The 12,861-nt window shown below is 40.5% G+C and overlaps 1 protein-coding gene and 5 non-coding genes across 7 annotated transcripts in view; 5 read left to right on the top strand and 1 right to left on the bottom strand.

The window, feature by feature from the left end:
• The first annotated feature begins 1,171 nt into the window (after window positions 1–1,171).
• On the top strand, window positions 1,172–1,244 carry trnaa-agc (transfer RNA alanine (anticodon AGC)). The gene has a single exon. It is a non-coding gene; the product is annotated as a tRNA-Ala (tRNA).
• Window positions 1,245–2,413: 1,169 nt separating this feature from the next.
• On the top strand, window positions 2,414–2,486 carry trnaa-agc (transfer RNA alanine (anticodon AGC)). The gene has a single exon. It is a non-coding gene; the product is annotated as a tRNA-Ala (tRNA).
• A 1,359-nt stretch (window positions 2,487–3,845) lies between these two features.
• Window positions 3,846–3,918, top strand: trnaa-agc (transfer RNA alanine (anticodon AGC)). The gene has a single exon. It is a non-coding gene; the product is annotated as a tRNA-Ala (tRNA).
• Window positions 3,919–4,869: 951 nt separating this feature from the next.
• sh2d3cb (SH2 domain containing 3Cb) overlaps window positions 4,870–12,861 on the bottom strand; it is a 43,318-nt gene continuing 35,326 nt past the window's right edge. For both annotated transcript variants that reach the window (XM_088336687.1, XM_088336686.1), the window contains exons 10-12: window positions 10,818–10,929; window positions 9,086–9,319; window positions 4,870–6,878 (exon numbers count right to left, since the gene is read on the bottom strand). In XM_088336687.1, the coding sequence (XP_088192813.1) occupies window positions 6,715–6,878; window positions 9,086–9,319; window positions 10,818–10,929 (510 nt within the window). In that variant the 3' untranslated portion in view covers window positions 4,870–6,714. The remainder of the gene's footprint in view (window positions 6,879–9,085; window positions 9,320–10,817; window positions 10,930–12,861) is intronic.
• Window positions 8,946–9,028, top strand: trnal-cag (transfer RNA leucine (anticodon CAG)). Its single transcript has one exon. It is a non-coding gene; the product is annotated as a tRNA-Leu (tRNA).
• Window positions 10,603–10,675, top strand: trnaa-agc (transfer RNA alanine (anticodon AGC)). The gene has a single exon. It is a non-coding gene; the product is annotated as a tRNA-Ala (tRNA).

The following is a 12,861-nucleotide window of genomic DNA, read 5'->3' on the forward strand; positions in this document are numbered from 1 at the left end:
GTTGAAAATATAAACTTTGGCAAAATGACGCCTTATTCCACAGGTGTCAAACAGGCGGCCCATGGGCCGGATCGGGCCCGCCAAGGGTTTTAATCCGGCCCGTGAGACAACATTGAGAGAAGCGGAAGAGAAAAATGAGCTGCAGTTTCACCTGTGTCCACCTGATGCCACCCAAGCCAGGCACCACTCAAAAAGCATTTGTAGTAGTATTTCTCTCTCTCTCTCTCTCTCTCTCTCTCTCTCTCTCTCTCTCTCTCTCTCTCTCTCTCTCTCTCTCTCTCTCTCTCTCTCTCTCTCTCTCTCTCTCTCTCTCTCTCTTCTTTTTCTTTCTTTCTTTCTTTCTTTCTTTTTCCAATTCGCCCTCTCCGTTTCTTCTTTATCTCTTTCCTTTTTCTCTTTTCCTTCCCTCTTTTGAACTCTGCAGTTTCACATGTGTCCACCTGATGCCACCCAAGCCAGGCACCACTCAAAAAGCATTTGTAGTAGTATTTCTCTCTCTCTCTTCTTTTTCTTTCTTTCTTTCTTTCTTTCTTTCTTTCTTTCTTTCTTTCTTTCTTTCTTTCTTTCTTTCTTTCTTTCTTTCTTTCTTTCTTTCTTTCTTTCTTTTTCCCATTCACCCACTCTATTTCTTCTTTATCTCTTTCTTTTTTCTCTTTTCCTTCCCTCTTTTCAACTCCCTCTACTACTCTCATTATTTCATTGTCTCTTTTTTTACTTCTTTCTCACTGTCTCTCTTTCTGTTTCTCACTCTTATTTTGTCCTTATCTCTTTATAATTTTTACTGCCCTCTCTCTTCTTTCCTCACTCATTTTCTTTCTCTCTTTCTCATGCTTAATCCTTTTGTCTCTCTTTCGTTCTGGCTTTTTCTGTTTTTTCATTTGTTTAATCCATGCCTCTTTCTTTCTATCTTTCTTTCTTTCTTTTTCCCATTCACCCACTCACTCTGTTTCTTCTTTATCTCTTTCTCTTTTCTCCTTTCCTTCCCTCTATTTCAACTCCCTCTATTACTCTCATTATTGTTTGAGGCTTGAATTCAAAAGGAAGACGTGATGAGAGAATGTGGGCATCGAACACAGTACCTCTTGCACGCTGAGCAAACTCTACAACTTCAAAAACTGTGACAGGCGTACTTGTATGTCAGAGCTTTTGTCCTGTCGAGACGGCGTCATCAGGGGAATTAGCTCAAATGGTAGAGCGCTCGCTTAGCATGCGAGAGGTAGCGGGATCGATGCCCGCATTCTCCAGTTTTAATTGGTTTGTTTTTCTCCAATTGATTACGTCCTTCCTCATTTTCTCATTTTACTCTGTGTGAGCATAGATAAACGAAAATGGTAATACAATAAAAACGAAGGCAATAATAAAAGTAGCAGGTTTTTTTTTGCACCAGTTGAAAAACACGGGATTGATAACATTATGATTGATTATTATTATTATTCTCTCTTAGATACACTCAAATAAATCTTTTTTCACCTTTCGGTTTGGGTTGGTTGGCGTTTGGACTGTATTTGAAACAGTCCTTTTCTGACTTTCACCATTTCCATTCCAGAAAAAAAAAACGTTAGCACGCGCAGGAAATCACTAACTTCTTAATAAAGAAATAAACTAAGAGCGATTAAAAAAATAGAACTAAATAATATAAACATTAAATTGGTGCCAGGAATATCTCATCTCATTAGCATTATCCTCAGTAGGGTCGCGGGGGTGCTGGAGCCCATCCCAGCAATCATCGGGCAGTGGGCAGGGGACACCCTGAACTGGTTGCCAGACAATCGCAGGGAACACAGGGACAGACAACTTACTTTCTCATTCACACCTAGGGACAATTTGGACCGGCCAATTCACCTGAATTGCATGTTTTTGGAATGTGGGAGGAAACCGGAGTGACCGGAGGAAACCCATGCAAGCACGGGGAGAACATACAAACTCCACACAGGAGGCCCGGAGCTGGCTAGCTACATTTTGTTCTATTCTATTCTCATCTCATGTCATTAGTCGTACCACTTATCCTCATTAGGGTCGCAGGGGTGCTGGAGGCCATCCCAGCAATCATCGGGCAGTGGGCAGGGGACACCCTGAACTGGATGCCAGCCAATCGCAGGGCACACGGGGACAGACAACTCGCTCGCTCATTCGCACCTTGGAGACAATTTGGACCGGCCAGTTCACCTGAAATGCATATTTTTGTAATGTGGGAGGAAACCGGAGTGCCCGGAGGAAACCCACGCAAGCACGGGGAGAACATACAAACTCCGCACAGGATGTCTGGAGCTGAATTTGAACCCACGCAGGAGGTTCCCAAGACATGAACTTTGCAGCACAAGCCCTAACCACTGCCCCGCCGTGCTGCCTGCCAGGATATGTATATATGTGGCTCCCTTTTGGTGTGTGGGTGTGTACGTGAAGAGGCTAACACGGGGAATTAGCTCAAATGGTAGAGCGCTCGCTTAGCATGCGAGAGGTAGCGGGATCGATGCCCGCATTCTCCATTATTCTTTGTACACGTATGTGATGAAATGAATTCGTGACACATGATTTGGAGTTCAAGGTTTTAAATTAAATCTCGTTTAAAAGATGTTCTCTTCCTCAAAAAAACGACAATATAATCATCTAATATACCATTACCCGTCAATATAATCCATTTAATTTGTATTAGATAATACTTTCTTTTTGTTTTTATTCTATTTGAACGGTTGCTTGTGTCTGTGTAAGGTGGTTCGGGTTGTTGGGTGTGGAGAGGAGACTATATTGTCTTATTGTAGGCTGAATGCTTTTTGATAGCACTTTGAGTGGCAAGTTATTGTCTGAAAAGTGCTTTACAAATACATTTGATCATATAAGTCAGGGGTGTCAACCTCATTTTAACTCGGGGGCCACACGATAGAACAAAAATTCTGTCGGGGGCCGGACTAGTAGATTAAAGAGGAAGAAAAAAGAGATAAAGAAATAAGAGAAAGAATGAGGGAAATGGAGAGAGGGTGGGACAAAGAAAGAAAAAGAGAGAGAGGGAGAGAGTGTGAGAAAAAAAAGATTAAAAAGTCATGAGAGAGGGGTAAAAGAAAAGGAGAGGAAGAAAGAAATCCAAAGAGAAATATAAAAGCAAGAAGGAGAGAAAAGAGAAAAGAAATCGCAAAGGGTAGGAAGAGGGAAAGAGAAAAGAGAGAAAAAAGGAAAAAAAGAAGTTAGAGCAAAAGAGGTTAAAAGACACAGAGAAAGAGACAAAGAGCAACAAAGGAATAGAAAAAGAGAGACACAGAGAGTGAAAGAGACAGAGTGGGAGAAAAGGGGTGGAAAAGAAGAGAGAGAGAGAGAGAGAGAGAGAGAGAGAGACAGAGAGAGAGAGCGAGAGAGAGCGAGAGAGAGAGAGAGAGAGCCAGAGAGAGAACGAGAGTCAGAGAGAGCCAGAAAGAGCCAGAGAGAGACAGATAGAGACAGAGAGAGACAGAGAGAGATAGAGAGAGACAGAGAGAGAGAGAGAGCAAGAGAGAGCGAGAGAGAGCGAGAGAGAGCAAGAGCGAGAGAGCGAGAGAGAGAGAGAGAGCGAGAGAGAGAGAGCGAGAGAGAGCGAGAGAGAGAGACAGAGAGAGAGAGAGAGAGACAGAGAGAGACAGAGAGAGCGAGAGAGAGAGACAGAGAGAGCGAGAGAGAGACAGAGAGAGCGAGAGAGATAGAGAGAGAGAGCGCGAGAGAGATAGAGAGAGAGAGAGTGCGAGAGAGAGAGAGAGAGAGAGAGAGCGAGAGAGAGAGAGGGCGCGAGAGAGCGAGAGAGAGCGAGAGAGAGCGAGAAAGAGAGGGAGAGAGAGAGCGAGCGAGCTCTGCACTCTATTTTGACCGAAAGTGAACGGATAGGGGAATTAGCTCAAATGGTAGAGCGCTCGCTTAGCATGCGAGAGGTAGCGGGATCGATGCCCGCATTCTCCAAAATCTTTTACTTCGTTGAAGGACCGATGCCGATAATTGTCTCCCCGCCGAGAATTGGGCCCACGAAATCCGTTTATTCAAGTACAATACAAAGTGTTCATGTTTTACGACTCTTTCGATGAGGACAAAAAAATCAAAAACGTTCGTCTCATATTTTATCTTTTCATCATTTGAGTTCTAGTAGGTATGAAAATTAACAAGCTATCGGGGGCCCCAAGTCAAATTTTGTCTTTTATTAGCATATTTGGTATTGGAGTAATCCAAAAGTAATTGAAAGTAATCTAGTTAAAGTAACCCTACCCAACCCTGAATTATGTTAGTTTTGCCGGAGATCAAAGAGATCAAAGCCAGGAGAGAAAGCTTACCACGTGTTGTGAGTCATTCTATTCATATTTAGTTTCTCTTTTCTTTAATTAGCATATTTGGTATTGGAGTAATCCAAAAGTAATTGAAAGTAAACCAGTTAAAGTAACCCTACCCAGCCCTGATTTTGTGTTAGTTTTGCCGGAGATCAAAGAGAACAAAGCCAGGAGAGAAAGCTTACCACGTGTTGTGAGTCATCATTTTATTCATATTTAGTTTCTTTTGTCTTTTATTAGCCTATTTGGTATTGGAGTAATCCAAAAGTAATTGAAAGTAATCAAGTTAAAGTAACCCTACCCAACCCTGGAGAGGGACCACATCACATTTTATTGTGAATATGTTGGTTTTATTTACATTTTCTGCCCAAATCTGTGGCTCTCAAGAAAGTAATAAGTATAGCGCCTTATTCAACATTCGAAACAAAATCCCTTGGAGAACAGCGCCCTCTGCAGACAGGCTGGGGATAAACATGCCACGTAATACTTCCTCAGAACCTCACGGGGGCGCAGTGGAAAAGAAAAACAACACACGGGAGTGCAGTTTTAATACATATTTATCCGAACAGTACATAATATATACATATACACGCGATAGTAGTCCTATTAGAATATTTAACAGTATATAATTCACATTTATGAGTAGTTATTGCCGTGCCAAATGAATAAAATACACAAAAATAGCTAGTATTTTTTACATAAAACGTTTTTTTTAAATGTGGACTGTATTTAATACGTGCTAAAAGGTCAGTGGGGATCCCGCCTCCGCCTTTTTTGTACCATGAAATCATAAATACACTACTTTTAGTAATAGAGTATATTTTAGGGGTCCTAAAATGTCGATCCAGGGGCCAATTGCCGCCCTCGGGACGATTAATGCAAAGGTTTAAAGGGACAGTGTTTATAAACTAGAACTTCCAAGTGATACAGGAAAAAAAATGTTAGATTATAAATTCTATTTTTTTAAATACCGGTACTTGTAGGAGGATACATGGATATTTATTCGACGTAATTTTAGGTTCATCTAGAGCAGGGGTGTCAAACTCATTTGAACTCGGGGGCCACACGATAGAACAAACATTCTGTCGGGGGCCGGACTTGTAGATGAAAGAGAAAGAAAAAGAGAAATGAAGAAATAAGAGAAAGAGGGAGGGAAAAGGAGAGAGGGCGGGACAAAGAAAGAAAAAAAGGGAGAGAGGGAAAGAGCGTGAGAAACAAAAGATAAAAAGTCGTGAGCGAGGGGAAAATAAAGGGAGAGGAAGAAAGAAATCCAAAGAGAAATAGAAAGACAGAAGGAGAGAAAAGAGAAAAGAAAGTGCAAAAGGTATGAAGAGAGAAAGAGAAAATGGAGAAAAGGAAAAAAGGAAGTTAGAGCAAAAGAGGTTAAAAGACACAGAGAGAGAAAGAGACAATGAGCAACAAAGGAAGAGAAAAAGAGAGACACAGAGAGACAGAGTGGGAGAAAGGGGTGGAAAAGAAAGAGAGCGAGAGAGAGAGAGAGAGAGAGAGAGAGAGAAATAAATTTAAGTACAGTGTCTTTGTGCGAGGCACCTGGCTTTGGCAACATCAGGTTGACATATTTCAACCTGCAGCTTGTTTTTCTCTTGCCCTTCTCTGAGTGTTGTCTCGCGGGCCGGATTCAATCCCTCAGCGGGCCCGATCTGGCCCGCGGGCCGCCTGTTTGACACCTGTGATCTAGAGGGAGCTGATCGGCTGGCATCTTGCTGCTAAAAGCAAAGGCACCCAGTATTTTCTCCTTCTTTTTGGTTAGTTTATTCTTCCTTGTTTTTCTTTTCTTTTTTCCCCTTTTTTGTTTTTCCAGTGTTTTTTCCTTTTTGCATCTTCTCTTCTTTTTTATCGTTCATGTTTTTTTTCTCTTTTTCTATTTTCCTTCCCCTTTGTCCTTATTTCATTTTCTATTTCTGTCAATTCTGTCCTTTCTCTTTTCCCCTTTTTCTTCTTTTAAATTTTCCTTTGTATTCTGTTTTTCTTCCTTTCCTCACAAAAGGCTTGCCCGAAAACTAAAGGAAAGACGGTGCAGTCTGGTTTGAGTTTCCATATTTAGTATTCTTCCTTGTGCTTTTTAGCACTCGTTCTCAATTGCACGTCACAGTACAGTGACATCTAGTGGTCAAATAATACACGCTGTCTCTTTCATGTAAATGTAGCCCACACAAGTTTTCCTTTATTACTAGTGGATGAGTTTATTTTCATATGAATTCTTATTTTCTTAATTTTTTTCAGAACTCATTTTGAGTTGAAAATTTTATAAAATATTTTTGGGAGCAGTGGCATGTAGTTATTCCTTGTTTTTTTGTGGAAAACTTAAATTTTTCACATTTTAACAAACATTACGACAGATAATTGTGAAATCCTTCAAAATGTGGTTATCAATCACATTTCTCTACAAAAAAAATTGACATCCCAGGTTGCCTAGTCAACGTCTCGGAGGTTCCAGTCTGTTTGATAAGGCGGTCAGGACTTGGTGGAACTTGGCATAGCGGCGCACCTGGCTCTCCGCCGCTCCCTTGCTCCCCCACAGGAGTCGAATCTGGAAATCCGTGCTGAAGATCTCCGACGTGTCGGACTGTTCCTGGAATTCTGCAGCGAAAACATGACTGAGTTCCCATTGACAAGGTACCCCTGGAGTGCCATGTCTAATCTCGTTTTCATGCGACGTTTAATTCACAATAAAGAGAATTCTATTCTGTTTTTTGTATTCAAACATCTTTTTTTGTAGGCAGAAAATATACATGATCATTACATTGAGTTTTTGCGCTAAAAATATACTCTATTGCCAGATAATTTTTTCAAACTTTTAGTATTATGGTTTTATTACATTTGCAGCTTCTTTTATAATCTTTTTTTGTCCTTCTTGTTTTGCTATATTTGTAACTGTGTTCTGGTAAAATAATAAAAATAGTACATGAAAATTTTACATTTTAATGTTTTTTTAAACATTTCATCAAAAATATGAAAAATAATAGTTAAGAAAAAATAAAACAAGGTTACTCTCTATCATTTTTTTGGGAAAATAGTGTTTTTCTAGTAATACAGTGATACCACTACTTATAAATGTCTCTACGTACAAAAGTTTCTGTCATGATTACTGATTTGGATCACCTGTGCCTGCTCATTTGGCACCGACCGCTGGCTACCTGATTCTAATGTCCCATGTGGTGTTCCACAGGGCTCTGTACTTGGCCCCCTTCTTTTTAGTATTTATATGATCCCGCTTGGTGACATTATCCGCAAGTATAATATTAGTTTCCATTGCTATGCAGATGACACTCAACTGTATGTGCCACTGGAGACAACTGGACAGTTAAGTTGTAGAAATCTGGAGGCTTGCCTTACTGAGAATCAAAGATGGATGTCACTTAATTTTTGCGCCTTAACCCAGAAAAATCTGAATTTTTTTTGCAAAATTACCTGAAAAGGCAGCAGCTAAATGACTTCATGTCAGAAAATAACCTCTTTGAAATTGTCCAGTCAGCAAATCACTCTACTGAGACAGCCCTGGCTAAAGTAACCAATGATCTCCTTTTAGCAATAGATTCCGGTGTCTCATCAATGTTACTGCTGCCGGATCTCAGTGCTGCTTCTGATACTGTCGACCACAACATATTACTTGTTCGTCTGGAATGCATTGTTATCTCAGGAACTGTACTCTCGTGGTTTAGGTCCTACCTGTCAGACAGGATGCAATGTGTTAACTATGGCAATCTGACCTCTAAACACTCTAATGTCCCCTGTGGTGTTCCACAGGGCTCTGTACATGGCCCCCTTCTTTTTAGTATTTATATGCTTCCGCTTGGTGACATTATCCGCAAGTATAATATTAGTTTCCATTGCTCTGCAGATGACACTCAACTGTATGTGCCACTGGAGACAACTGGACAGTTAAGTTGTAGAAATCTGGAGGTTTGCCTTACTGAGATTCAAAGATGGATGTCACTTAGTTTTTTGCGCCTTAACCCAGAAAAATCTGAAATGTTGATTGTTGGTCCAGCTCACTGTCGTGAGTTGTTTTCAAACACTACCCTAAACCTAGACAAATGTGATATCACCCAGTGTGAATCGGTCAAAAATCTAGGTGTTATATTTGATCCTAATCTGTCGTTTCAGTCACACATGAAAAATATTACTAGAATAGCTTTTTACCACCTCCGTAATATTGCGAAGATTCGTTCGATGCTGTCCCAATCAGATGCAGAGGTTTTAATTCATGCGTTTATTACTTCTCGGCTTGATTACTGTAATGTATTGCTTTCTGGTCTCCCGATGTCTAGTATCAAAAGTTTGCAGCTGGTTCAGAATGCAGCAGCTAGACTTCTGACTAAGACCAAAAAGTTTGAGCATATTACTCCTGTATTGGCCAACTTGCACTGGCTCCCAGTCCACTTAAGATGTGACTTTAAGGTTCTCTTATTAACATATACATGTTTGATTTGATTAAGGGCTATATAAATAAAGTTGACTTGACCAGTTTTATAGGTACATTCACAAAAACCCTTCTTTAATGTATAACAAAATATGATTTTCTATGGTTTTTTTTCCCTCAGATCATAAACCACTTGAGCCAAGATGTCTCTACCAGAGTCCGCTTTTCTCATACACAGTGTCCCTTTAAGTTGGCTCTCGCGTGTTGTTAAACACGGATTAAGGGTTAGGATGGCCGAGCGGTCTAAGGCGCTACGTTCAGGTCGTAGTCTACTCTGTAGGCGTGGGTTCGAATCCCACTTCTGACAAATATTTAGATAATTACAATTTTGAAATCTGTTATCTTCACCGTGATCTTCTCCTACCTCGCAATTTTCTGTTGACGTTCTCAGCATAGACGCTCCCGAGCTCAGCCGCGTTCCTCGCAGCATCTAGGTGGAACATGAGCACGTCCATGTCCACACCGGCTTCCGCCGTCTCCCATGGTTCCGAGCCTTGGGACCCCTCGGCCCACTGCGGCCCCTCGGCTGCGCCCTTTTCCAGAAGGCACAGTAGCGGTAGGATGTGAGGGAAGGTCGTCTGGGATGCTGGGCAGCTTTCTGTATAAAGCAGGAAATGTTTAGCGTTTTTATTTCCTCCATAATTGTTCTTTTCCCTCCCCTTCTGAATTTTGTTTCGAATTTTGAATAAGGCGCTATACTTATTACTTTCTTGAGAGCCACAGATTTGGGCAAAAAATATAAATAAAACCAACATATTTACAATAAAATGTGATGTGGTCCCTCTCAAACGGGCATTATCGCCATTTACAGGGAACGTGCCCAAGGCATAAGCGAGCTAAGCAGGTGCCTAGGGCCCCGCGACCACTAGGGGGCCCCAAAGAGTGGATCACTTCGTGTGTCCACTCAAAAATACTTCTACAGAAATACAACAAAAATACTACACAATAACTACAAAACCAAATATCAAATATTGTGCTTGAAAACAGGAACCTCATAAATGATTTTGCTTTCATTCTCAAAATTAAAAAGAAAGTTTAGAGTTACTGCATACTTACTACAGTACTACAATATTACAAAACACTACTCCAGAATTATTAGCTCCAAAAATACTACAAAAAAACAACTACAGTAATATTATAAAAATACGAAAGAAATATGACAAAATTACTTCTATGTAAAAACGACACAAAAATACTACTAAAATACTGCTTTGGAAATACATCAATTATACTTCTACTGAAATACTAAGTCAATACAAATACATAATATTGTGATATAAAAACTACTAGAGAAATATTACTAGAAAAATACTACTACAAGAGGTTTACAACAGAAATAAAACGATAGCAATACTACACAAATTCTATAGAAACGTCACAAAAATAAAACTACAGTAACATTGTAGAACAAAAATACTACAGAAATACTAGAGATAGGCAACAAACATTCTCATGTGGAAATACTACAAAATACAACAGATACAGTACAAAAATACGACCAAAATAATACCACAGTAATAATACAAAAATACTATAATCATAAACTAGTGTAATAATAAAAAAAAACTACGAAAATACTACAGATACACACAAAAAATCTACTTCCGAAATACAACAAAAGTATTACAGAAATACTAAAAAAATACTAATATGGAAATACAAAAAATACAACGAAAATACTACACGTACACAAAAAAAATCTACTTCCGAAAAACAACAAAAGTATCACAGAAATACAAAAAAAATACTATTATGGAAATACTACAGGAAAAAATACTTCAGAAATACTCCAAAAAAAAGAGTACACTACAGCAACGCTAGAAAAAGATTAGCGCTACAATATTTGCCCGTGTTCTCGAGGTCGGCTCTATGGGACAGCACGGGGAATTAGCTCAAATGGTAGAGCGCTCGCTTAGCATGCGAGAGGTAGCGGGATCGATGCCCGCATTCTCCAAACTCTTTATGATTTTCTCAAAAATTATAATCATCCTTTTAAAATAATTCACACCCTGTCCAAATATGTTGTCGTTCTTAAAGGGACACATAAACAACTTTTCAGTATCAAATGAATTGAAAACGAGTATTTTGTAGCGTACCTCTGCCCTCATTCAAACTCTTCAAGAAAGGCCTGAGGGTTTTCTCGTAGAGAACAGCGCCCTCTGTGTGTCGCTGCCGCAATGCCGTCCACGTCTGCTCCAGACGTGAAACCTGGTGGACAAATTGTGGATTTTTAAGAAAAAATATATATATATACTGTAAATCAATTATAAAACACGAAATGAGAGCAATGCATGAGAGATTTTTAGCAAATCTGAATCAATTAGAGCTTTTTAAAAATAAGGAAGAAAGAAAATGTCTACCGTAGACCCCTTGAATACGATATTAATCCGTTTTAAGGTAGGGATCGGAAGGGGGCACTAATGCGTCCCGATTTTTTTTTTTATCTCTGGTGTGACATAACTTGAGGTGGTCGAGTGGAGTAGCAAGTGGATGCAGAGAAGACCGAGGTGACAGATTAAAAATGAAACAGATTTAAAAACTTCCCATTTGCCCTTTGAAGACTAATTTGCTTTATTTTTAATAAGAATTCCGATCGTCGATTGTTTTCGCGTGCCTTCTTCGTATTTGGCCCGTGACCACAAGCTTCGTATCTATGGTTATCATGTGATTGCTTCGCTCTTTGGCATCAGTGCCCACCTTGGACCCATAGCGAATAAACAAATCAAATACTAAAACAACAGTATTGTATCGCTTTCTTGCTGAAGAATTCTGAACAAATTGAAGAGAAAGGCATTGTGGGAGATAATTTTATAGTATATCAGCATTTTAATGATGTGGTGACATAAACCAATAGTAGACCAGTATATTATATGACGTGGACCAATAGCAGACAGGCATCTTAGAGATGTAATTCTTCTTTCGGGTCTAGGCCTCTCAGACATTAGATAGAAGACTTGAGCTGACCCGCTAGGTTGCTGGTGTAACCGAGTTGAAATTTGATTGTTTTGAATGTTTTTTTTTGAATTCTCACAAAATCTGTGTTTTTGTTGTATTACTGTTAATATTCCGGTACCTCACTCAATTGTTAAGTCATGGGCGTCTGCGACTGTCTTTTTCGTTTGGCACTTTATGGGCTTCAGCGCTTGCCGTAGCTTCAGCTAATTTGCGTCGCGCTGAAGGTAAGATGTGCCCAATATCAGTTGGATGAAAAAAATTATATTTTGCTAGATATAGGAGCTGCTTTCACAAATTATTTATGTATATAAAGATATATAAGTTAGGCAGCACGGCGACGCGGTGGTTAGCGCTTGTGCGGCACAGTTCATGTCAATGGAACCTGTCGTGGGTTCAAATCCAGCTCCAGACTTCCTGAGCGGAGTTTGTATGTTCTCCTTGTGCTTGCGTGGGTTTCCTCCGGGCACTCCGGTCACCTCCCACATTCCAAAAACATGCATTTCAGGTGAATTGACCGGTCCAAATTGTCCCTAGGTGTGAATGCGCGAGTGAGTTGTTTGTCCCTGTGTGCCCTGCAATTGGCTGGCAACCAGTTCAGGGTGTCCCCTGCCCACTGCCCGATAATTGCTGGGCTCCAGCACCCCCGCGACCCTACTGAGGATAAGCGGTGCAGCTAATGAGATGAGATCATTTAGCACAACTTATATATCTCATCTTATCTCATCAGCCGCACCGCTTATCCTCATTAGGGTCGCGGGGGTGCTGGAGCCCAGCAATTATCGGGCAGTGGGCAGGGAACACCCTGAACTGGTTGCCAGCCAATTGCAGGGCACACGGGGACAGACAACTCACTCGCTCATTCACACCTAGGGACAATTTGCACCGGTCAATTCATCTGAAATGCATGTTTTTGGAATGTGGGAGGAAACCGGAGTGCCCGGAGGAAACCCACGCAAGCACGGGGAGAACATACAAACTCCGCACAGGAAGTCTGGAGCTGAATTTGAACCCACGCAGGAGGTTCCCAAGACATGATCTGTGCCGCACACTGCGCCGCCGTGCTAAATGATGTATATTTAAAAAGCACTAAATAAAAAGTAAAGTAACATGTTTTGATGCAAACACGCCACGAGTGATGTCCGGTTTTTGTATTTTTAATGTTTTAGATTATTGCAGTCGTGAACA

Source organism: Urocampus carinirostris, chromosome 5 (assembly GCF_059441175.1).
Source record: "Urocampus carinirostris isolate Australia breed hairy pipefish chromosome 5, RoL_Ucar_1.0, whole genome shotgun sequence".
Classification (NCBI taxonomy): domain Eukaryota; kingdom Metazoa; phylum Chordata; class Actinopteri; order Syngnathiformes; family Syngnathidae; genus Urocampus; species Urocampus carinirostris.